General features: G+C 37.1%; 1 protein-coding gene across 1 annotated transcript in view; it reads left to right on the top strand.

Moving 5' to 3' along the window:
- The window catches only part of LOC109261043 (ankyrin repeat domain-containing protein 26-like), a 181,114-nt gene that overhangs the window by 151,294 nt on the left and 2,964 nt on the right, over window positions 1–26,856 (top strand). The window contains exons 29-31 of the mRNA XM_053909495.1: window positions 14,688–14,978; window positions 15,501–15,718; window positions 16,961–17,189. Coding sequence (XP_053765470.1) covers window positions 14,688–14,978; window positions 15,501–15,718; window positions 16,961–17,189 — 738 coding nt within the window. The remainder of the gene's footprint in view (window positions 1–14,687; window positions 14,979–15,500; window positions 15,719–16,960; window positions 17,190–26,856) is intronic.

Genomic DNA, 26,856 nt, shown 5'->3' on the forward strand with positions numbered 1-26,856 from the left:
GTGTGTTCTCTCTCTCTCTCTCTCTCTCTCTCTCTCTCAAGTAAAAAAAAAACATTTAGTTACAGAAACAGGTGATTGTTTCTACTAGATTGTCAGTAGTTAAAATTATATTGTTTTCTTTATTTTAGTTGCAAGAAGCAAAGGATCAACATGCAGAGGCCATAAGATATGCTGAGAAGATGTAAGATCATATGGAAAAGTATAATTTAATCCTCAAAGAAAATAGCTTGATTTTTATAAAACAGATAAGCAATGTAGTATGAGAAATGTATTCGTTATGCCAGTATATCCTTGTTAAACTGGATACAAATTCCAGGTTTTAGTTATTTTGAAATGCAGAATTGTGGCACATTATATCTCAATTTTGCACCTTATCCACAAAAGACAACGAGAAAAATGGCTCAATTGCCAAATCTTCCTCTTGATACAATTTTAAGAATTTCTGTAATCCCCTCATTTGTCAGAAATTATATGGTATTTTTGTAAATTTATTTGTGAGAATAATTACCTTAAGATCTGCATTTTAGGCTAGAAGTGCAACATGCCAGGCCAGAAGGAACCATCAAACAGCAAGTGGCCCCAATTCACAATCTTCCGAGCAACTTGTTAAAGACAAGTTTAGTAAGTCAGTCTCTTGATGTCTGTCCTACTGAAAAGGAATCCTTATTTCAATAGGTGTAGTACATAAGAATGTTTTGGATCATATGGAAAAATCTCACTGATCAAAATATTAGGTTGATATTGTTCCTACTTGCTATTAGCGATGGAATTTTTCTATAGAGATGAAGTTGATTGAACTCATAAAGTAATGATGTTTATAGTGACATTTTCATAAAAACTTTGTGAGAGTCTAAAAAAGCAACATTTTATATATACCACAGTGAGCGTTTGGTTTAGTCCACCTTTTGGCTACTGTTAATAATGCGGCTGTAAACGTTGGCATACAGATGTGTGAGAGTCCCTGCTAATATTTTTCAGCGTGTTTCAAACTTCCGCACGCTTTGAGTGATCATGTCATCTTGAATTCTGACTTTCTCTTGTAGTCTCAACCCTTCAGTGAGAGTTTGAGAACGGGTTATTTTAATGATGATTTGTTGTAATTTGTAATTACAAGTTTGCAACTTATTCTCTTCATCAACAATGACTAGCAGGTCGTTATGCAAACGTCCTTCTCAAAGGAATGGACTTTTCTCTTTGTTGGATTTTGTAAAGGAAAAGAAATGCCAGTGAAAAAGGAGAAATGGCTGCTCTGTCAGGGCCTTACCTAGTAACATAGTGCTCCTACCATTGCAAGTTCAGAAACTCATTATCTTTTTCCACTCACTTGAGTTAATCAGCCTTTCACAGATTTCACAATTCAATCTCAGAAAAGACTAATGTGCCATTCAGGATTCTCATTTATTGATATGTAGTGAAACCCCAACTGTTTTCCAAGCAGAACAGTTAATGTCCTCGCACTCTCACCCTCCTTTGTAGGATTCTCATTGTAAATCCTAAGTGGGAGCAATGAGGTAGATACACTGACCAACTCGTTTCTGTCAGTCGCAAAAGCTATGTAATATACATGCAAGTTTCATTAGACAGCTATACCCGTCAGGGGAATTAGAACATTCTCTTGACTGGTCCTTTTTGTTGCTGAAGAGGCATTGAAAATTATTTTCTTTTCTAGACGTCTTATAAATGAGTCACATAGTAATAGGGAACTTTTCATGCGAGTAACATGACTCTCTGTTGATCAGTCTTCTATGAATGAGAGTGCTAGGCATTGTCCTGCTACTGTGTCCTAAAGAAATCTTTAAAGTCTCAAAACCTAAAATTTGTAAGAATATCCGAAACTGGTGAAGCTTATTAAAGAATAACGAGGGATTTTCTGTGTATCCCTTTAGAAAGGAATTAAGGTTATGGCATGAAATTGTCTGCCACTTTAAGGTCTTCCCTGTGAAACAAAAACTTAGATAGCTTTCAGCCAACTCAGTCCATAGCTCTGACTTCTCTAGAAGGTCCTTATCTCCTGAATCCCCAACCAGAGGCTTCATGGGTTGAAAAATTTTTTTTGTGTGTGTGTCTGGGGGGGCGTTACTCTTTTGTTGTATCTTTAGTTTTATTTTTTTTTAATTTGCATCCCAATTAGTAAGCATTTAGTGAAGCAGTGATTTCAGGAGTGGATTCCTTAATGCCCCTTGCCCATTTAGCACATCCCCCATCCCACAACCCCTCCAGCAACCCTCAGTTTTTTCTCCATATTTATGAGTCTCCTGTGTTTATCCTCCTCCCTGTTTTTATATTATTTTTGTTTCCCTTCCCTTTTGTTCATCTGTTTTGTCTCTTAAAGTCCTCATACTAGGGAAGTCATATGAGTTTTGTCTTTCTCCGACTAATTTCACTTAGCATAATATGCTCCAGTTCCATCCACGTAGTTGCAAATGGCAAGATTTCCTTCTTTTTGATTGCCGAGTAACACTCCATGGAATGAATATATATATAGATAGATAGATAGATATAGATATATATATAGATATAGATATAGATATATAGATATAGATATAGATAGATAGATATAGATCACATCTTCTTTTTTTTAAATTTTTTTAACGTTTTACTCATTTTTGAGACAGGGGAGACAGAGCGTGAACAGGGGAGGGTCAGAGAGAGGGAGACACAGAATCTGAAACAGGCTCCAGGCTCCCAGCTGTCAGCACAGAGCCCGATGCGGGGCTCGAACCCATGAACTGTGAGATCGTGACCTGAGCCCAAGTCAGAAGCTTAACTGACTGAGCCACCCAGGCACCCCGAACATCTCCCTTTTAACGTGATTATTATCCATTTCTGTATCGTCTTTAAAGAACTAATCCATTCTTTTGCCCGTTTTTATATTGGATTGTCTTTTCATTATTGGAAGAGTTATTTAAATATCCTACATGCAAATCCCTTAGCAGATATGGGATTTTCAGGTATTTTCTCCTATTTAGTCACTTGCCTTTTCACTTTCTTGATGGTAATATTTGAAGCATAGTAGTTTTTAATTTTGATGAAATAAACTTAATCTGCTTTTGTCTTTTGGTGTCATGTCTAAGAAATCATTGTCAAATCCAGTCACAAACACATACACGTAAGCTTTTTTCTAAGAGTTTTATCATTTTAGCTCTTAGATTTTTTTTTTCAACGTTTTTTTTTATTTATTTTTGGGACAGAGAGAGACAGAGCATGAACGGGGGAGGGGCAGAGAGAGAGGGAGACACAGAATCGGAAGCAGGCTCCAGGCTCCAAGCCATCAGCCCAGAGCCTGACGCGGGGCTCGAACTCACGGACCGCGAGATCGTGACCTGGCTGAAGTCGGACGCTTAACCGACTGCGCCACCCAGGCGCCCCTAGCTCTTAGATTTTAAGTTAATTTTGTATGTATGCTATGGGGTAGAGGTCTGATTTTATTGCTTTGCATGTGGATATCCATTTGTCCCAGTACCGTTTGTTACAAAGACTAGTCTTATTCCATTTAATTGTCTGGCACCCTTGTGGAAAATCAGTTCACTATAATGTGAGAGTTTATGTTTAGATTCTCAATGTTAATACATTGATCTATATGTCTGTCCTTATGCCAGTACCATATCAAATTTTATGAAAACTTTTTCCGTGTTATCTTGCAAATTACCAGTCACTTATGTAATAATAAAAAGTCAATGTAGTAGAACTTAACTTTGCTCCTATAGAGATTTTTGTTTCTTGAAGGACCCTTTCGCCAGCCTATGCCTTGCTGACCCCATGACTCGATGTGAAGTCAGGCTCAAAAACATAAAATGCTCTTTCTTTAGTGTGTTCAGACTTTTATTTATTTATTTATTTATTTATTTATTTATATTTATATATTTTTTAGAGCGTGCACAAGCAGGACGAGGGGTGTGTAGGGAAAGAGAGAGAGAGACAGAGAGAGACAGAGAGAGAAGATGGGAGAGAGAATTTTTAGCAGGCTTCACACTTAGTGTGGAGGCTGACAGGGGTCTTGATCCCATGACCCTGGGATCATGACCTGAGAGTTCGAGGCTCAACTGACTGAGCCACCCAGGTTCCCCGCCTGTGCAAACTTTTAGTGTCTCAGTCAGTGCTGCCCACTTTCATTTCCATCAAATCTTGGCCATAGGATCTCTTGACTCAGTCTACTACCGTTTACTTCATTATATTTTATTATCTCATTATAATGCATAGACTCATCCATAGTTTTCACCATCTAGGAAGGAAAAGATTAACTCTGGGCTATTCCTCTTTCCTGTTAAGCAATCTTGCTAACCCATCATCTTACAATTCACAATGAGATCCTCTTCTGACCTGGTTCTTGTGTGTAACACTGGTGTTAATCCTGTTCTTGGCACAGAACCTACATTCTTGGAAAACACAGTAGCCTGTTTCCCCTTCTTTCACTTAAATAGAAAGATATGCATAGCTATATGTTTTAGCTCAGTGTATAATTAATGGAATAAACATTACATCATTCAAATAATACAGCTGTACAAAGTGAGGTAGTATTAAGTTGATTTATCAGAGACAAATAGTAGATTGGTAATTTGAATGACAACAAACTTTTGAAGCCAACTTGTATGATATGGAGAAGAATTGTGGGACAACACAAAGATGAAGTGATCTTACCTCCCCACACAAAGAAGGTTGGAGTAAGGTAAAGGAGAATATGCAGTTAATTTAAGTAGTGCTAAAGGACAGTGCATTTGTTTTGCTACTGAAAAGATTAAAAATGATTCCATAACATTCTCTTTATTTCCTCACTGAGGAAAGGAGAATGAAGATTGAGCATTCAATGGTTTAAAAAATACTCAAAACTGCCTATTTCCTTTAATTGAAATCAGATCAAAGGCCCAATTTTGGTTATCAAATTGACTCTAGTTTTTCAACTATTGTGCTTCAAATCGTATATCTCTGTGCTTCTACCTTAACTTGAGGGAACATTCTAAAGAGGCATTCCTTCCTACTTGTAAGAATTGTTGGAATTGAAGGGAATCTTAGAAAAAGATCTAGAGATAGGAAGAAGGCAGAGGAGTAGGAGGACTCTAGGCTTGCCTCATCCCACGAATACAACTAGATAACAATCAGCTCACCCTAAATACCCCAGAAATTGACCTGAAGACTGACAGAACAAACTCCACAACAAAAGGGAGAGAAGAGGCCACATCAAAAAAGGTCCTTGATGCAGAAATGTCGTCTAGAAGAGAAACAGATCCTGGCTTCTGCAGAGGGGAGGGAGTTGAGGTTGTGGGTAAGGGTGAGAGAGAGGAACGCACAAGGGAATGCACAAAGAGAACATTTCCCCATAGCCACTGGCTTGGAAAAATTTCGTGAGTTCTTGCAACCAGTAGTGCATAAAGTCTGGAGTTTTAAAGGGAATCCGGTTTAGCTGGTTTAGAGCCCTGAGGTACTGCACTGCTCATGGACAGAGGGCAGGCAAACAACATGGGAGCATATAGCATGGGTAGAGTGGTCTGAAGAGTGCCTGGGGCACACAGTGGGGAGATTAGTTGCTCTTCTCAGAGCACGTCCCTCAGAGGCAAAGTTCAGAGAGACCTGTCTGTAGGAACAAAGCCGCTGGCTGGCACCATCTCCTTCTCCTGCCCCTCACCACAAACATAAAGCCACCGGTAAGAAGCAGTGCATTGCTAACACTGGGTACCTAACTTGCTTACACCAAACGCCACCCCCTTGCACTCTGGTGGAACTACCTTTCTCAATCACTCTTGCTTGAGTTCCAGCACAGCTACCCCTCCCCCAGAAGACAAGGACAAATGCCTGCCCACACCACATCTCCCAACCAGAGAGTTTCCCTTGGCCTCAGTTCCAGGAGAGGTGGTGACAGGTCTCATTTCATAAGCAGACCAGAGCACACCTAGTTAAAACTCGCTATGTTCAGGCCAGGGACCAAACACTCACCAGACCAGGCAAGGAGAGCCTCTGCAGACGACTGGCCTGAAGGATAGCATAGCCAGAACACAACAGCAGAACACATGCAGCACACACTGGTGACACTCCCTGAAGTGCTAGACCCTGGGCATTACATGACGTCTTTTTCCTAAGTCCATTACTTTCGGGAGCATGTGACATAACTGGCTTCTCTAACACACAGAAGCTGGCAGATACTTAGACAAAATGAAAAGACAGAGGCATTTATCCCAAATGAAAGGACAGGATAAGGCCATGGCCAGAGACGTAAATGGGACAGATGTAAATAACACGCCTAATGGAGAATTTAAAACCATGATCATAAGGATATTCACTGGACTTGAGGAAAGAATGGAAGACATCCGAGAGACCCTTACCACAGACATAAAAGAGTTCAAGAATCAGAGATGAAGAGGGCAGTAAAAATGAACAGCAAGCTGGAAGAAGCAGAGGAACAAATTAATGACCTAGAAGACAAAGTAATGGAAAGCAGTGAAGCTGAAGAAGACAAAGACGAATTATCCAATGCAAGAATAGACTTAAGGCACTCGGTGACTCTGTCAAATGTAAAAACATTCATATGATAGGAGTCCCAGAAGAAGAAGACAGAAAGAAGGGGACAGATAATTGATTTGAAGACACAATAACTGAAAAATTCCCTAATGTGGAGAAGAAAACAGACATCCAGATCCAGGAGACACAGAGAACTTCCATCAAAATCAATACCCAAGACATGTTGTAATGAATTTGCAAAATATACTGCTAACATCTTTTTTTTTTTAGTGTTTTGTTTTTTGGTTTATTTTTATTTTTTATTTCCGTGACAGAACAGACACAAGCGGGGGAGGGGCAGAGAGAGAGAGAGAGAGAGAGAGAGATTCCCAAGCACTCTCTGTGCTGTCAGTGGAGAGCCCATTGGAGGGCTTAAACCCACAAACTGCGAGGTCACGACTTGAGCTAAGATCAAGTCATGCTTCACCGACTGAGCCACGCAGGCGCCCCACTGCTACAAATCTTAAAAGCAGCAAAACAAGTCATTCACTTCCAAGGGAAAACCCACAAGGCTAGCAGGAGATTTTTCAACAGAAACTTTGCAAGGCAGAAGGAAATGGCATGATATATTCAAAGTGCTGAATGAGAAAAATCTGCAGCCAAATATACTCTATCCAGTAAGGCTATCATTCATAATGGAAGGAGAGATAAAGAATTTCTCAAACAAAAATGGAAGGAGTTTGTGACCACTAAATCAGCCTGTAAGAAATATTATCGGGGACTCTGAGTGGAAAGGAGAGATCAAAAGTGACAGTATAAAGGCAGGAAATGTAAAAGCAGTAAAAATGTATATTTCTGTAAAAAAAATATCATCAAGGAATGCCCCCCAAAAGGATATACAATATAATAGCTTATCAAAACATGGGGAGGAGAAAAAAAATGAGCTCTAACTTAAGTGACCATCAACTTAATATAGACTGCTACACGCAGAAGAGGTGATATACAAATTAATGCTTATCATATACCAAAACCCACACTAATAACCATGCAAAGAATAAAGAGAAAGAAATCCAAATATATCATTAAAGCAAATTAGAAAGATATCAAAGGGAGAAAAACAATAAAGGATTTGAGAAAATCTCCAGAAACAACCACAAAACAAGTAGTAAAATGACAATAAATACATACCTGTCAATAATTACTTTGGATATAAATGGAATAAACACTCCCAACCAAAAGACCTAGGGTGACAGGATGGATTAAAAAACAAGACCCATCTGTATGCTGCCTATAAAAACCTCGTTTTAGACATAAAGACACCTGCAGATTGAAAGTGAGGGGATGCTTGCACTGTTGGTGGTAATGCAAACTGGTGCAGCCTCTCTGGAAAACAGTGCGTAGGTTCCTCAAAACAATTGAAAATCGAACTACCCTACGACCCCTCTATAGCACTACTGGGAGTTTATGCAAAGGATACAGGAATGCTGATTCATAGGGGCACATGTACTCCAATGTCTATAGCAGTGCTTTCAACAATAGCCAAATTCTGGAAAGAGCCTAAATGCCCAACTGATAAATGGATAAAGAGATGTGGTTTATATATACACTGAAATACTACCTGGCAAGGAGAAAGAGTGAAATTGTGCTATCTTTTGCAATATGGATGGAACTAGAAGGTATTATGCTACATGAAATAAGTCACAGAAAGACAGATATCATATGTTTTTGCTCTTATGTGGAACTTGAGAAACTTAACAGAAGACCGTGGGGGAAGGGAAGGGGAAAAATAGTTACAAACAGAGCAGGAGAGGGGCAAACCATAGGAGACTCTTGAATGCAGAGAACAAAGAGAGGGTTGATGGGGGCGGTGGGTAAGAAGGGAAAGTGGGTGGTGGGCATTGAGGAGGGCACTTGTTGGGATGAGCCCTGGGTGTTGTCTATAAGTGATGAACCACGGGAATCTACTCCCAAAACCAAGAGCACACTATACACAGTGTATGTTAGCCAAGTTGACAATAAATTCTATTAAAAAAAAATGAAAGCGAGGGGATGAAGAAAAAATTTATCACGTTAAAAGAAAAAAAAAATACCGATACTTTTGTTAGACAAAAGAGCCCTTAAAACAAAGACTGTGGGGCACCTGGGTGCCTCAGTCATTTGAGCGACCGACTAGGTCTTGGCTCAGGTAATGATCTTATGGCTGGTGGCTTTGAGCCCCATGTTGGGCTCCAGGCTGACAGCATGGAGGCTGCTTGAAATTTTCTCTCCCCCTTTCTATGTCCTTCCCCAACTCTGTCTCTCTCAAAATAAACAACCAAAAACAAAGACTGTAGCAATAGCCAAAGAATGCTACTATATCATAATAAAGGGTACAATCCAATAGGAAGATCTAACAAATGTAAATATTTATGCACCCACCACGAGAGCACTCAAGTACATAAAACAATAACCAACATAAAGGAACTAATTGATAATAAGACAGTAATAGGGTACTTTAACACCCCATTTACATCAACAGATCTTAACAAAAAATCACCAAAAAATACATCTTAACAGAAAATCACCAAAGAAACAATGGCTTTGAGCCATACAGAGAAAGACAGATATCATATGTGTTCACTCTTATGTGGATCCTGAGAAACTTAACAGGAATCCATGGGGGAGGGGAAGGAAAAAAAAAAGAGGTTAGAGTGGAAGAGAGCCAAAGGATAAGACACTCTTAAAAACTGAGAACAAATTGAGGGCTGATGGGGGGTGGGAGGGAGTGGAGGGCGGGTGATGGGTATTGAGGAACGCACCTGTTGAGATGAGCACTGGGTGTTGTATGGAAACCAATTTGACAATAAATTTCATATATTTAATAAAAAAAAAAAAAAAGAAAAAGAAACAATGGCTTTGAATGACAGAGTGGCCCAGATTGGACTTAAGAGATTTTTTCAGAACGTTCCATCTTGAAACAGAATACACGTTGTTTTCAAGTGTACATGGAATATTCTCAAGAATGGATCACAAACAAAAAACAGGCCTTAATTATTAAAAACAATACATGCAGGTTAAATAACGTGCTACTACACTGGAATGGGTTAAGCAAGAGATACAAGAAGAAACTTAAAAAATTACGTGTATACAAATGGAAAAAAAAAAAAAAAAAAAAAAAAACCAATGGTCTGAAACCTTTGACATGCTGCAAACGTGGTCCTAAGAGGGAAGTACATAGCAATATAAGCCTACTTCAAGAAGCAAGAAAAATTTCAACCAACCTAACCTTATACCTAAAGGAGCTAGAAAAAGAACAACAAATGAAGCCTGAAGCCAGCAGAAGAAAGCAAGTAATGATCAGAACAGGGGCCCTTGGGTGGCTTATCTGGTTAAGTGTCTGACTCTCGATTTTGGCTCAGGTCATGATCTCACAGTTGTGAGATCGAGCCCCGTGTTAGGCTCTCTGCTGGCAGCATGGAACCTGTCTGGGATTGTCTCTTTCACTCTCTCTCTCTCTGTCTCTTTCTCTGCCCATCTCCCACTCATGTGTGGTGTCTCTCAAAATAAAATTAAAAAAAAAAGAGATTAAAGCAGAAATGAATGATAGACAAACAGAAAACAGAAAATACTAGAACAGATCAATGAAACCTAGAGCTGGTTCTTTGTAAAAATTAAAACTGATAAGGTGTTAGCCAGAGTAATCAACAAGAAAATAGAAAAGACCAAAATAAAACCACAAATGTGAGAGTAGAAATAAGAACCAACACCACAGAAATACAAACAATTATGAGAGAATATTGTGAAAAAATGTATGCCAACAAGTTGGACAACTTAGAAGAAATGAATAAATTCCTGGAAATATATAACTTACCAAAGTAAAACAAGAAGAAATAGAAAATTTGAAAAAAATCAATAACCAGCAAGGAAACTGAATCAGGAATCAAAAAACTCTCAACAAACACAAGTCTAGGACCAGATGCCTTCAGACATAAATTTTAACATGTAAAGAAGAGCTAATACAAAAAAAAAAAAAAAAGTTTAACCTGTCCTTTTCAAATTGTTCCAGAAAAACATAAAAGGAAGGGAAACTTCCAAATTCATTCTATGCCAGCTTTACCCTGATACCAAAACCAGATAAAGACGCCACAGAGAGAATTACAGGCCAGCATCTCTGATGAACATGCAAAAATCTTCAACAAAATAAGCAAACTGAATCCAACAATACATTAAAAAATCATTCACCGGGGGCAGAAGCAGCTGGGTGGCTTAGTCAGGTAAGCATCCAACATCAGCTCAGGTTATGATCTCATGGTCCATCGGTTTGAGCCCAGTGTCAGGCTCTGTTGACAGCTTGGACCCTGGAGCCTATTTCAGATTCTGTGTTTCCCTCTCTCTCTGTCCCTCCCCTGTTTGTGCTCCTTCTCAAAAATAAACATTAAAAAAATCATTCAATCACTCACTATAACCAAATGGGATTTATCCCTGGTTTGCAGGGGTGGTTCAATATTTGCAAATCAATAAATGTGATACCTCATATTAATTTTCAAAAAAGCATAAAGTCATATCATTGCAATAGATGCAGAAAAAGAATTTGACAAACTATAACATCCATTCATGATACAAACCTCAACAAAGTAGGCTTAGAGGAACCATACCTCAACATAATAAAGGCCATATATGGAAAATGAGCAGCTAATATGATCCTAACTGGGGAAAAACTGAGAGAAAAACTTCTTAGATCTTGCTTCTAGTTATCTGCTTCTCATGAGCACCATTGGTTGTTAATAAATTAATCTTAACATTTATTACATCCTACTTTAATGGAGACCAATTTCTCCTATACAAGTTTATGTGTCTTATATCTTTTTTTTCATCCACTTTTCAATTTATCATTTTTGTTTTTTTCTTAACGAACTCCCCAAAGGTTAGATTTCTTTTGTTCACAAATCTGTTAGGAAAAGTGTGGCCAGGACAGGTAGTCTCTGCCCTGCTCAGCTTCAGGTGGGGCAACTGAAAGGTTTGGGGCTGGATCCATTTGAAGATTTGTTCACTAAGGTCTGGTGGTTGATGCTGGCTATTGCCTGGGGCTTCAGGAGGCAGCAGAAACAAACTGACACACCTAGACCCTCTTTGTGGCCTAGGATTCCTCACTAGATGGGGAGCTAGATTCCAAGTAAGCAGCCTGAGATATAGAGCAAGGCAGAAGCTGTATCGCCTTTTGTCATCTAGGCTTGGAATACACACAGGATCATAGTCACATATTCTGTTCATTAGGAGCAAGTCACTAAGGTTGTTCCATGGCCTTTTTTTTAATGGAATTAATATTTAAAACCTATGGACACCTTTAAAAAGTAGTATAATTTAGCCGGTGGCCACAAATGTTTGTATTCTTCCCACCTAAAAAATACATTCACTCCCCTCCCCCTCGAATACCTCCTGCAAGTCTCAGTTATCATGGCATCAGCTTCAGGGATTGAGTCCAAGATCTTACCATCTTAATCAGGTGCAGTGGGGATAAGCTGCCTGGGTTATGGTATCTCAAGTATAGCCCCTTGATTGCAAAGGTTCTCAATATGAGGACTTGAGAACGAAAGAGACAGTTATTTACCACTCACAAATGGAACATTCTAGTCAACTGCTAAAGACTCACCCATTCAGAAAAAGAAGATGGGAAGCACCCTAGTCCATAAGAGTTTTGAAATATAGCCTGATGCATGCTGTCAGTTCTTAAGTTAGGACTTAGTCCTAACCACAGGAATACTTTCTCCATGTCTCTTCCCTTTCTTTACTCTTTAAACTCTTGGTTCCTTCCTTTTCATAAGGAATGACTTGTATTTGCAGCTGTTTTTTCATCCTGCTTCCTCCCTGTGGGACTTCTAAGACCCAAAGGCCTCTTTTCATTTTGCACTATTTGGCCCCTTTTAGTCCAAGGTAGCAAATAGTATGTTTGCTACTATAAATCTCTTACCTTTTTTAGTTTTCTGTAAATATTACTGGATTTCATGCCGTGTTTTAGCAAAGCGACCCTCCCAAGTCCTTTTGAGATAAGCTTTTCGCTTCAGTTTCCTGTGAAGCTCTTATAGGACAATGCCTTTAAAATTCGTCTACTCTTGGGGCTCCTGGCTGGCTCAGTTGGTAGAGCATGTGACACTTGATCTCTGGGTGCTGAGTTTATGCTAATTCCACACCCATGTCGGGTGTGGAACCTACTTAAAAAAAAAAATCTTATACTCTTAAGATCCTTAAAGAAATTGGAGGCATACCTTAAATCTTTCTGTTTTCCTGGTAGCACCCTGGATTTTTTCTTAACCCAAAAGCCATTTCTTTATTTTAGCATTATTTGACAGTTCAACATGTAGAGAGGCTGTAAAGGAGAAATAGATACTTGAACCCTGTAAGTCCTGGTTCCTTTCAGTTGCATAGTCTTTCTTTAGTTTCTCTTTCCTATCCGTTTTACTTTCAGGTATTTTGTAGCATGACTTCCCTTTCCTCCGGTGTCATTTTCTTCACTTGCTTAGAGACCCTTGCTGTCAGCCTCTTCACAGGCCTTCAGGGTTCCACTAAGAGTCTTGTGGAGGCCATTTTTGGGTCTCATCCTTACGCTTTTCTACATCTTTCCACTTCCACCTACTCTTGGTTCAAAGGAAGTTTACTTTTAGGGTTTTTTGAATAGCAGCACACCATTTTTAGTATCAGTATCTGTGGTAGTAATTTACTGCTGCATAATAAGCCACCTCAAAACCTAGTAGTTCAAAACAGCATTTATCTTGTTCACCAATTTTAGTTTAGGCAAAGCAGAGTAGGGCACCTCATTTCTTCTTCATTTGGCATCAGCTGGCATAACTGGAAGCTGGAGACTAGAATCATCTAAAGGCTTGTTCACGCACACGTTTGGCTGTTGAGGCTGGCCTTTGGCTAGAACGTTGGCTAGTCTCAGCTGGAGTATCTACATGAAGACTCACTAGGTAGCCTGGGATTCCTCACAACGTGGTGGCTGGGTTCTAAGGGTGAGCTTCCCTAGAGAAAGAAAGTCAGATGGAAGCTGTATCACATTTTCTAAGCTGGCCTTAAAAATCACAGCAGTTGGGGCGCCTGGGTGGCTCAGTCGGTTAAGCCTCCGACATCAGCTCAGGTCACGATCTCGCGGTCCACGAGTTCGAGCCCCGCGTCGGGCTCTGGGCTGATGGCTCAGAGCCTGGAGCCTGCTTCCGATTCTGTGTCTCCCTCTCTCTCTGCCCCTCCCCCGTTCATGCTCTGTCTCTCTCTGTCCCAAAAATAAATAAATGTTAAAAAAATTAAAAAAAAATCACAGCAGTTCTGCATATTCTGTTCACTAGAAACCAGTTACTGAAGCCAGCATATATTTAAGGGGAGGAATTTTCACAGAAGTATCAACGAATTTATGAAACCACCACATCCATTCACCTTGTCTTACCAATCATATAGAATGGATGGAAGTCCTTCCCAACTCAGCATCACTGAAACTCCAGCAAGTTTTGTTGTGGTTGTTTTTGTTTAGTATGATCTCTTATTTTCTGGAAAGTAACAACGGATTACAAGATAACAGTATTGAATTAAATTTTTTTTTGCTTCAAAAAAATATGTGGATCATCCAATTAATGTTTTATACTGGGAGATGTGATTTCTTAACACATCCTGGAGAATCATTTCTCCTGGGAATGCACTTCAAATTAGCATAAAACATTTGCAGTTCAGAAACAGACCGTGGTGTTAGAATCATTACTTATAGATTCATGAATTAGAGTCTTATTTCCAGAGTCTTATCTTGGGACGTATTTTTTGACTTGGGCATACATAAGTCAATATGATATTGCTAAAACTTCTTTAAAAGTTATGGAGTGTTAAGATGGGGGAAGGGCCAAGAGACTTTTTCCTAAGAGGGGACTTATTTTATGAAAGAAAGATATGAAAAAATCATAGAAAAATAAAAGTATAGAATCGAGTGCAAATGTTGTGTAGTAAAGAGAATGATAGCAAAGATCTATTTCAGTAACACCTGATGGCTTTAACTTGGCTCTTGATTTTCTGAGTTGTTTAAGGTTCCACATTCCAAGACAGGTAACATTTTATTGCAAATGAGTTTATTTAAAAATTTGAGTGCCTGGCTGGCTCAGTTATTCTTGATCTTGAGATTGTGAGTTCAAGCATCACACTGGGCATAGAGATTACTTAAAATCTGAAAAAAAAATTTTTTTCATAGTAGTTTTGAGTTAGACTCTTTTCACTCCCTTCCAAACTATAGTGTTTTATTCATGCAGGCTGATGTCCCTACAACAGAACTGGAAACTACATCTTCAAAATGTCTACACCTGGATGCAAAAAATCAAGTTCTTCAACAAGAGTTATTATCAATGAAATCTTTCGAAGAAGAACGTGAAAAACTAGAGAGCAATAACAAGAAGTTACAGCAAGAAGTAGTAAAATTGAAACAATTTATGGAAATGAATATGGTAGAACGCAGTCAAATGGAACAGTATAAACGGGAGATTGAAGAAAGAGCACGACTGGACATAGAAGAAAAATTACACGAAGTCAACCTGTTTTTACAGGTTAGTTGATCTGTAATGTGCTTTAATTCATTTCACTGCAAATTACATTTTGGATAGATGTATTGTAGGGGTTTCCTCTACTTGCTTTATGGTAATTTGTAGATTTCTGGAGGCATTTGTTCCCCCCTTTAAAGATTTCAGTTTTCATCATTATTCCTACTAAATCGAGAGGATAAGAAAAAATGATGATTTAAACAACTAGTCTCACTATGAAGAGGAAAAGAAAAATGATTTAAAAATTGCACTGTACTTGGATTATTCTTAAGTTTATTGTTGACTTTTAAAATTTTGTCATTGATTCTACTATTTGAATTATCAGATTGTGTGAATACTAATACAAGAATGATTCAACTTTAATTTTATAAATCATATTCAGTTGACATTGATGATAAATATTTTACATTTGAGCTTTTTTTCATTTAAAATTGCTCTCTGAATCATTGGCTCCGAACTAAAGGAAACAGGTATAATTAATTATTCAGTTTATAGCTATTTTAAAACTATCCTGTTAATTTGTTTTAGGCACAAGCAGCAGCTCAAGAAGACTTGGACCAGTTAAGAGAAAATGCTCATGCTTCAACGAGAAGTCAAATGGAACTTAGAATTAGAGATCTGGAATCTCAGGTCTCTACAATGAAGACTTCTCAAGAAGATTCGACTAAAACAGAGTTGGAAACCTACAGGCAACTCTACCTAGAAGAATTAAAAGTTAGAAAGTCCTTGAGAAATAAGCTGAACACGTAAGTCAAAACAGAATCATAGACAAGAAATTTAGCTTATTAATTTGCTTCTAAAGCATAATTTCTGTGGAGCCAAGATCATGAGATGAGTAGGAAGTGAAAGCCAACTAGATCGTGTCATTTTGAGAAATGATGTTTCTAAGTGAACTTACCTTTGAAATGTTAGTCCAGGACAGTTTCAATCCCTCCTCTTTTTTTCGGTTTTACAGGACCTCTTCCCCCACCCCCTCCCACACCCCCCGCCCTGTATATTTTCCATTGATCGGATCTGCTAGTCTTTAAGTGCATTGTTTGAAGCTTTCTCATTTAGAAGCATATTAGTATAAAATTGATTGTCAGAATTACCCTAACTAGAAATGTCGATGAGTTTCTTTTTGGAAGATTACATCTTTAACCTAAAAGGTCAAGTACTACTACTACTACTCATCCTGGCAGCTTGGTACATTTATTCTCTTGATTGTGATCTTTGGTAAGATTACTAGAGTGGGCCTTGAGAAAAACTATCCTTTATGCTTTTTCTACTTTACATAAAGGCATACAGGTGAAATACAGAAAGACTCACACAGGGCTGAAGGGTAGTATAATTCCCAAAATGGCTAAAAAGAGCACCGTGGTGGGAGGGAGATATGTGGAAGACGGAAGACAGAAAGGGCAGATTCTGCCTCCAGTGCCTTGGTAACTGTTATAAGCTAATTGCCTCTGTAGCTGTTTTAGTTCTTTCTGATCACACCTCTGCCATCTACTATCTCCCCTAGAGATTGTTGGTCTCAATGATTCGTCAGTGTCAAATGCTCAGTTTCTTTGAGATAATAAGTGAAATGTACAAGAGTGGTGAAAGCAAACGCTTGAAAATGTCTTTGAGGGATGGTTTAGTTTTATATCTGTGAACAGGTTTACTAAATATAAGTATGTATATATAATGGTATCCTGAAGCATCCTGTCAGTACAGCCATCCCAGAAGACAGCAAGTATTATTTGTTAAGCCATGTACATCACTGATAGCCACTTCTTTCCCTTCCCTAATTTGAATTGTTAGGAATCCCCCTGGAAAGAAAAGTATTTCTTTAGAACAATTTTAAAAGTACAATTTTAGATAGTAGGTGTGCTCTGTCACATGTTCAGTGCTAAAACACTGTTCAATGGCAAATGCTATTTACTATTATGGAAACTTAAAAAAATGTATGTCATTTAGGAACGATTTAGGGAAAAAGAAAATGTATTTGTGTTTTTTAATCTTCACAGGACTAATGAGAGACTGTCAGAGAGCAATACAAAACTTCTTGTGGAGAGACAGCAGCACCAAACTTTACTCAGGACCCTTACTATGAGCCCAGGCCTGGAACCACCTTATTGTGGACATTTTGAAAATAATTTAGTGCTCAATGGAAACTTTACTCCAGGAGGAAACTTAGTGATTCCTACCTTGAACCCACAGCCGTCATATGACTACTGGGAGACTTCCTTGTGGAAGGTTAGTTATATTATCTGTTTTACTTTGGGTTTCAGATATCTGATATAATTGTTACATTTAATTTGGTGAAATTCTGAGTTGTTTAAGTAACTAATACATACGAAGTAAAAGTCATAATTATATGTGCTAAGAAAGAACTGAGGTAAATTATATATATATATATATATATATATATATGTATATATATATATATAATATATATAATATATTAATATATATTATATTATATATAATATATATTATATATAATATATATAATATATATTATATAATATTAATATAATGTATATAATATATATTATAATATAATATATAATATATATAATATTAGTCCCTTGATCTCTCATTTCTAAGAGATACTTATTTTTATTTTATTTTACCGAGAGAATGAGTGAGTGCATGCAGGGGAGGGGCAAAAGGAGAGGAAGAAAGAGAATCCCAAGCAGGTTTCATGCTCAGCACAGAGCTGAATGTGGGGCTCTGTCTCAAAACCATGAGATCATGACCTGAGTCAAAATGAAGATTTGGACACTAAAAACAACTGAGCCACACAGATGCGCCACAAGAGACACCTAGTATTAACTGTATTCAGTAAATACAACTAAACTGACCCATGTAAAATTTCCTGAAAAGCTTTCATTTAAATTTGATTTTAGAAAGTAAATGTGATTGCCTGCTAACCATAGGTACACTTAGATGCTTGGACTTATTTTCAGTTGGCAGTGGTTCATAAACATTTGAAAGTTTTGTTATAATCCAGTTTTTGCACCCCTGTATGTCAGTGAATGATCGTCCTCCAAACACTTAACGACATGAATGTTTACTATTTAAAAGAATCCATGGGGGTGCCTGGGTGGCTCAGTCAGTTCAGCGTCTAACTCTTGATCTCAGCTTAGGTTTTGATCTCAGGGTCATGAGTTCAAGTCCTGCATTGGGCTCTACGCTAAGCATGGAGGCTACTTTAAAAAAAAAGAATCCATGGTAAGTCCTTTTTATGAATTAAATCAACTTGTACCACTAAAAAGATTAATTTCTCTTTTAAGTTAAAATTTTGCTATTTTCTTACATGAGAATACATCTTTAATTGCTTTCTTATTTATGGCACTCTTTTTTCTTTTTCCTTTTTTTTGACTTATACCACCTTTGTTTCTATTTTTATCAAATATCTTGATGAGTGATTGTAGAGCATTTTATAAATAGCTAAATCAAGCAAATATTTGAATTTTTAAATGAAACCTTTTTTTCTTCAAATGAGTTCTTTGCCCCTTTCTCTTTTCTTTTTCTGGAAACCCTTGAAAGCAAGTATTATTACACTGGATGTTGTCACACAGGTCCCTTAACCTAGCCTCATTTTTAAAATTTTTTTTTAATTTTTGATTTTTGGCTTGGATGATTTCTACTACCCTGTCTTGCAAATTGTTGATCTGTTCTTCTGCATCTTCTTATCTGCTGTTGATCCCCTCTAGTGTATTTGTTATTTCTGTTATTGTATTCTTCAGCTCTGATTGGTTCTTTTTTATATTTTCTGTCTCTTTGTTGATGTTATCACTGGATCCATTCATTCTTCTCCCAAGTTCACTGAGCATCTTTATGACCGTTACTTTGAACTCTTTATGAGGTACATTACTTATCTCTGTTTCACTTAGTTGTTTTCTTAGGTTTTCTCATGTTCTTTCATTTGGAATGTACTCCTCTGTGTCTTCAGTTTGTCTGACTTTCCATGTTTGTTCCTAAAATGGTTCCTATCAACTTTTTCTCTCTTTCGAGTGGGTGTTGCTTTTGAACAATGTACGTTAGTTATGAAGTCAAGGAAGAAGAGAATGTTTCTGTAAGTGTTGTCTAGTCATTTTTCTCGGTGGAGCTGTGACAGGTGACACTGGGTAGGTGGCAAGTAACCCTGTTCTTTTCTTTCTAAATTCAGAACACAGGAGACAGGGATATGGAGAGAAACTTAGTAGCTTTATTACTAATACACACTAACAAATTGGAGGATATGATTTAGGTTATGTTAGCCACATTGGGCTTCCTCCCAAATTGGGCACTTCCCCACACAGTTGTAAATTGAGGAAACAAATGCTTGACACCCACCCTGGGGGCAGGGTGCTTACCACAGAGCTGAGAGCAGACCCAAACTCATGTTACTGTGGGCAGGCACATCTTTTCAAATAGGAGATTCAGAAACACATAAGCACTGCTTAGCTCCTTCTCCCAAATTCACCCGTTAGGTAAGTCTCCCTTCCCGTCGGGAGAGAGAGAGAGATAAGTCCACATGTGAGAAGTGAAGATTCACCTATAATTTCCGACTGGATTTAAATTATAAATAAAGTGTATTGTGTCTTTTGTACATACCAACGAATGATGAGAGGTTAGGCAGAAGCATGCTAGATGGGAAAGAGAAATCTGTGTTGGGTTTTAAATTTTGCTATAAATAACCACACCATCGGTTCACTCATTAGTTGATTGATTTTGGTAAACCAAATTTTCTTTGGAAGGAATAAATAATGCTTTCAGGAAGAATTTCCTCAGTTTCAGCTTGCTTGCTTCACCTAAAGATTTTCTCTTTCAAGTTCTCTGTCCTGTGGTTTAAAAAAGTTGTGCTTGGGGCGCCTGGGTGGCTCAGTTGGTTAAGCGGCCAACTTCAGCTCAGGTCATGATCTCGCGGTCTGTGAGTTCGAGCCCCGCATCGGGCCCTGTGCTGACAGCTCAGAGCCTGGAGCCTGTTTCAGATTCTGTGTCTCCCTCTCTCTGACCCTCCCCCATTCATGCTCTGTCTCTCTCTGTCTCAAAAGTAAAAACATTAAAAAAAATTAAAGAAAAAGTTGTGCTTAAAAATTGACTGCTACTAAAAGAAGTTAACATAATTTCTGTTCCTTTATTTTCATTCATGACTTTAAAATTTGTAATTTAGTTAGAGAGCTACTATTGTGTACCTCATACCTAAGCATTACTGAACCACATGACAAAGTTTTATGTATTCATTTTCTCTGAGTTATACTTAAAATACACGTATTTTTCCTGACTATGAGGAAGTAACTGGCATAGAACTCTAGGCTTGGTAAGACCACAAGTGTATTCCTGGTCTGCATCTAGTTGGTTTCATGACCTCAGGCAAAGTACACTCTCTCTGAGCCCTTTTTGTCTATTACGCAAAATTCGGGATTTTGACTAAATTAGTGACTTTTATACCTTCAAAATAATTTTTTTCAAAGAATAGAACGTTGTTTTTGTTTTTTGTTTTTTGCATTAAACTGTATTGTGTAAAACAGAGAGAAGTAGAGCTGTCTAACTAAAGAAGAGATGGAGACTACGGCTGTGACTTCCTTGTCCCTCAATCCTGCAGTGTCCCCAACCGAACCTTAGATTTCTATGGGCCATATTTGAATATTAACAGTTAATGAGAAAATTCTTCTAATTAAAAATCCTTTAAAAATGTTCTTTGAATTAAAATTTGCTGATATATAGTTTTTCTGTGTATAATTTTCTCACCCTCTTATATTTCTGATCAATGGAAAGGTATACATAAAAGTACACATGTGTTCTTATTCATGGACTTGAAAGCTATTTTCACCATCGAAACACAGTTTTTACTTAGATAAAAATATAAAGGTCACAGAAGTAAATATTTAGGAAAAGAGCTTTTGGGGAAAAGATGCAACATTACCTTGGTAGCTCCTTAAGTCATGTCATATAGAAAACGAGGTTTATATTTTATATCTTATTTATTAATGGTAATATAAAATTGTTTGAATAAAGCCTTCTCCCATCATCTGGTATTGAGTTATTAATTTTATAAGTCTGGTGTAGTCATGTTGTCCCATTCATTTTATAAGGCCTGAATATAATGCTATTGTCAAAAAAGTGTTATGGTTCCTCAAAAACTTAAAAATAGATATTCATTAATTCCACTGCTGCATATTTACCCAAAGAAAATGAAAACACTAATTTGAAAAGTTGTATGCATCCCTATGTTTATGGAAACATTGTTTGCGATAACCAAAATAGGGAAGCAACCTAAGTGTCCATGGACAGATGAATGGATAAAGACAATGTGTAATATGTATACAATGAAATATAGCTCAGCTATCAAAAAGAATGAGATCTTGCCATTTGTGACAACATTGATAGACCTAGAGGGTATTATGCTAGGTGAAATAATTCGGAGAGAGACAAATAAATACTATCTTATTTCACTTACATGTGGAGTACAAAAAAAAAAACAAAACAAGTGAACAAACAGAATCATAACTACAGAGGACAAATTTGTGGTTGCTAGAGGGGAGGTGGATAGAGAGGTATGGGCAAAATAGGTGAAGGGGAGTAAGAGGTACAAATTCCAGTTATAAAGTAAATAAGTCACAGGAATGAAGAATACAGCATATGGAATATCCTCAATAAAATTGTATTAATGTTGTATGGTGACAGAGGGTAACTACACGTACGGTAGCAAGCTTAGCATAGTGTATACAATTGTCCAATCTGAATTTGTATACTGAAAAACTAGTGTAACATTGTATGTCAACTATACTTCAATTATAAAAAAGGTATTAGGGAAAACAGTCTTTGAAAATATTGGGAAACATGTCAGCCAAAACATTTGTCCTCACACCTAAATTTGTAAAGACATTGGAATCCTTATCACCACAGTGTTGATTATGTCCTGTACACTATTTTGGAGCCTGTTTGGGGCATTCAGGGAGAGGCTACCTTGTCTAGGAAAGATCTAAATAAGAACATTCTAGACAGGAACAGTTGTATTATACAGTTGACCCTTGACCAACATGGTTTTGCACTGTGCGGGTCTACTTTACTTACACATGGATTATTTTTGGATACTGTACAGTACTGTAAGTGTATTTCCTCTTCCTTCCATTTTTCTCAATGTCATTTTTTGCCCTAGCTTATTCTACTGTACGAAACATGTATGAACCGGCTGTTTATGTTACCGGTAATGCTTCCAGTCAACAGTAGGCTATTAGTAATTAAGTTTTGGGGGATGAAAAATTATATACAGGTTTTTGACTGTACCCCTCCCCTGTGTTATTCAAGGGTCACCTATAGTTTTAAATATTCGTACACATTTCATAAATAAGTGGATAACCATAACTTTAATAAGTCAAGTGTTTCAAAACTTGGTCCTAATTTGGAGAAAGGAAACAAAGTTACAATTGAAAATTGTATATTGTTTTCCTTATCTCTAATGGAGAAAGTTATACATCAGAAGCTAACTTTGAAAACTGTTGTAACCCTCTATTTTTCCTTTCTTCAAAGAGATTTTCTGAAATCTTTGTGTGCATATGAAAATAAATAAGTGTTTTAGTCATAATACAGATAGCAAAATATTTTTACTCAATTTTTTGCCAGTAGAATTTCCACATGACAGTAAGACAGTCCCACTTTCTTCATTTTATATGTATTTAAGAGTCAGTCCTGAAAAATTAATAGCAAAAAGCATTCCTTCAAATTTTGTTTTTCTAAAAGTGAAAAAATGGAAAGCCCATTTTAAGGAAGTATTCATTAAGGTAAAAAACTGATTAAACTTTCATAAATGGCAGTTTTTCTAATCATTTCCAAGTAATAATTCAGTATACAATATGATTCTTGTTTAAACTTTTTTGTACCAGTAAGACCAAACATCACGTTTCAGAGATTATACACATTCAATAGATCAATATTAATTGTGCTTTTTATCAGATTCACTTAAATAGTATTATATATATATATATATATATATGTATATATATATATATACATATAATATGCACATATTATATATATTAGTATAATACACATAATGTATTATATATATAATATACGCATATTATATATATGTATACACACACACGTGTATATGTATACATATATATAATATATATGTATTATACATACATATACACGTGTATACATATACATGTGTGTGTGTGTGTGTGTGTGTGTGTGTGTGTATCTGTTCTCCGTTATCTAAAACTAAAATAAAATAGGTAGGAATTTATTTTATTCATGTGATAGTTTTTCTATTTAAGCAATCCCTAACTTTGGTTTAATCTCTACAAGTATTATTTCAAGACCACATGTCGTAAGCTATATATAATTCCTACCATGTCTTGTTTACCTTACACATTCTAAATAATATTTGGCTTATTTCAGATGCAGCGGGAGTTGGAAAAAGAATAACCAGAGCACTAGAAGAAGGTATGTTGCCAAAATGTATGAAGTTAGATATCATTGATTTCTGAACTAAACTATAAATAGTAAATGGCATCCCTTTCCATTGTTTGGATAATAGATACTACATTCACATTTTTTGTACATATCTAATAAAAAATGTAAAAGCATGAGCATAATGAAGAACACACTTCTTCCTCATTTAGTCCTCATGTGTCATAGCTCTTTTAAAATCTCCCACAAGTCTAGGGGCACCCAGGTGGCTCAGTCGGTTGGGCGACTGATTTCAGCTCAGGTGGGTTCAGGCCCCACAGAGGGCTCTGTGCTGAAAGCTCGGAGCCTGGAGCCTGCTTCAGATTCTGTGTCTCCCTCTCTCTGTGCCCCTGCCCGCTTGTGGTTTGTCTCTCTCTCAAAAATAAACGTTAAAGAAGTTTTTTCAATCTCCCTAAGTCTATATATCTGTTATTATTTCTGGCAACAATCTTCCTTCACTGGTGCCATCCCTGTGGAACTGTCAACCTGCACAAGTCTCAGAAAAGGTGTGCTTTATCAAATTGTTGTTTCTGCTAGTGACAGAAGACCCAAAAATCCAAAGTCGTCTTAGTAATGCTTGGTTAAGTAATTAGAGGTCATATAGCTGTCACTTGACAGGTAACGGGTTTCAATCTTCACTCATTGACTTTGTCATTGCTTTTGCCCTTGGGTAAAACTTCAAGTTCCTTAGCATGGAATGAAAACACCCAAATCAGTTTGCTTCTTGCCAGATGATTCAGCCTTGTCTCTCACTATTTGCCCTACTCTGCTGCTTTGCTCTAGCACCTTGTCAAACTAAATTACTCATAATTGCACAAGTGTTCTTCCTCACTTCTAGCTCTTTGTATGTGCTTCTTCCCTCTACCTAGCATACTTTTTCCTTGTCCTTCAGGTATCAGCTGACATATCACCTTCACCAAAGAGCAGACAATATTGACACAAAACTGGGATGTCCCTTCCGTATGTTCCAGTAGTGCTGTGTTTTATACCTGTCACTTACATCTGTTTACTTGGCTCTGTTTGGAAATGCCTGTTTGATTTTTCAGTTTATAGTTTATGATTGTTCAGGGTGGACTGTGTCCTCATCTTGTAATTTCACCTTGTAATGAAAAAACCAGAAACTCTGATATGTATCCACAATAGCATTCAGTGTGCAACCCTGAGCAAAATATATTTAATACTAATCTTGGGTTTCATATTGCAGTTGTACGTAGGTATTTTTCATTTTTCTTAACATCATAAAGGCCCCAACTTTCTTTTTTTCTTTTTCTTTTTTTTTCTTTTCTTCTTCTTTTTTTTTTAATCACTTGTAGTTGAAAATTATTTTGGAGAAAGAAAATAATTCTTTCTTTTCCTTTTCAGCTGCTACCGAATTTGAATGAGGATCCTGTAGAAATCCTTTAGTATCTACTGATGATTCAATTATAAATCAAGATCCTGTATGGAAAGCATCACGAGAATATGTACAGATTTTGAACAAAAATTATATGATTTGAAAAATAAATAGAAAAAATTTACTGGATGCTTTCAAAACATTTTAATTGTTTCCCAATTGAACACAATATACAGCAAAGTCTTGATTAAAGGAAAATGTTTTTGTTTCATACGTGTGTAATGAAAATCTTTATAATATTTTAAACTATGTTTCTTGGCATCTCATTAACTTTTAAGCACATTTTGTACATGGAAACCAGCACTAGAGGGTTTTACATACATCAGACTGCTCCACTACCAGCGGTTTGAACAGCACCCAAACAACCAAGTTGTCATTAATACTTCAGTAGTGTTCATGGATGGCTTTTTGTATTTTCCAATTTTTATGACTATATGTGGGCCTAAAGATTTAGACATTATTTTGATGTATTCCTGCTATGGCTATTGACAATGTTTGTCATATTACATTTTTTTTTATAGTGCCATAAAACCTATGATTTTAATTGTAAACACTGATTCGTAGCTCTTTCCACATGGAGAAATAAGATTTGCAAAGGCTTTTCACCTTTTCTAGTTATTTATTTATTTATTTTTGATTTGCTTTTTAGAAACAAAGTTAGAGAAAGTAAAAATTAGAGAAAAAAAAAACTCCCCCCCCCCCCCGCCCCAAAGCCATTTGCAAGTAAATTGCTAATGGGATGCCTGATTCCTGTAGCATTTAAATCCTACAAGTCAGTACATTCCACATAACTACCATACAACCTTCACAATCAGAACATTAACTGTAATACACTGGACGCTTGAAAAATGGGGTTAAGGGCTCTGACCCCACCCTCCACAGTCAAAAAGCCATGAACAAATTTTGACCCCCAAAGACTTAACCACTACTACTACTACCAATAATCTTTTGTATATGTATCATACTCTATTCTTAAAATAAAGCTACAGAAAAAAATACCATGAAGAAAATTATAAAAGAAAATACATTTCCAGTACTGAAAAAAAAATCTGTGTGTAGTCAGTGCACCCATTAAAACTGTTTTGTTCAAGGGTTAAGTATAATTCTATCATTTATTCCTCATAATTCTCTTTAAGTTTGGTCACTTATCTGTAGTATACGTTATACCAAGGAAGGTCCTGTTCAGAGCCATGTATTGAATTCAGTTGTATGTTTTAGTCTCTTTCACTCTAGAACAGTTCCTTTGTCTTTCCTTGACTTTCATGACTTTTAATCTTTTGACGAGTAAATTCCAGTAATGTGGAATGTCTTTCAACGTGGATTTTTCTTAGGTTTCCTTATGGTAAAATTCAGACCCCAGGGGGGTATTCTACCAAACATTTAAGGAAGAGTTAGCACCTATTCTCTTGAAACTGTTCCAAAACATAGAAATGGAAGGAAAACTTGCAAACTCTTTCTATGAAGCCAGCACTACCTTGATTCCAAAACCAGTCAGAGACCCCACTACAAAGGAGAACTATAGACAACGTTCCCTGAGGAACATGGATGCAAAAATTCTCAACAAGATATTAGCCAACCAGATCCAACAATACATGAAAAGTATTACTCACCACGACCAAGCGGGATTTATACCTGGGATGCGGGGCTGGTTCCATATCTGCAAAACAATTAATGTGATTCATCACATCAACAAAAGAAAGGGCAAGAACCATATGACCCTCTCAATAGATGCAGAGAAAGCATTTGAAAAAATACAGCATCCTTTCTTGATAAAAACCCTCAAGAAAGGAGGGATAGAAGGAGCATACCTCGAGATCATAAAAGCCATATATTAACAACCCAATGCTAATATCATCCTCAGTGGGGAAAAATGGGAGTTTCCCCTCTAAGGTCAGAACAAGAGAGGGATGTCCGCTCTCGCCACTGTTACTCAACATAGTATTGGGAGTCTTAGCCTCTGCAATCAGACAACACAAAGAAATAAAAGGCATCCAAAACAGCCGGGAGGAGGTCAAACTTTCCCTCTTCGCAGATGATACGATACTCTATATGGAAAACCCCTAAGATGCCACCAAAAAA

This window comes from Panthera pardus, unplaced genomic scaffold (genome assembly GCF_024362965.1).
Source record: "Panthera pardus isolate Hobbes unplaced genomic scaffold, ASM2436296v1 HiC_scaffold_21, whole genome shotgun sequence".
Lineage (NCBI taxonomy): Eukaryota > Metazoa > Chordata > Mammalia > Carnivora > Felidae > Panthera > Panthera pardus.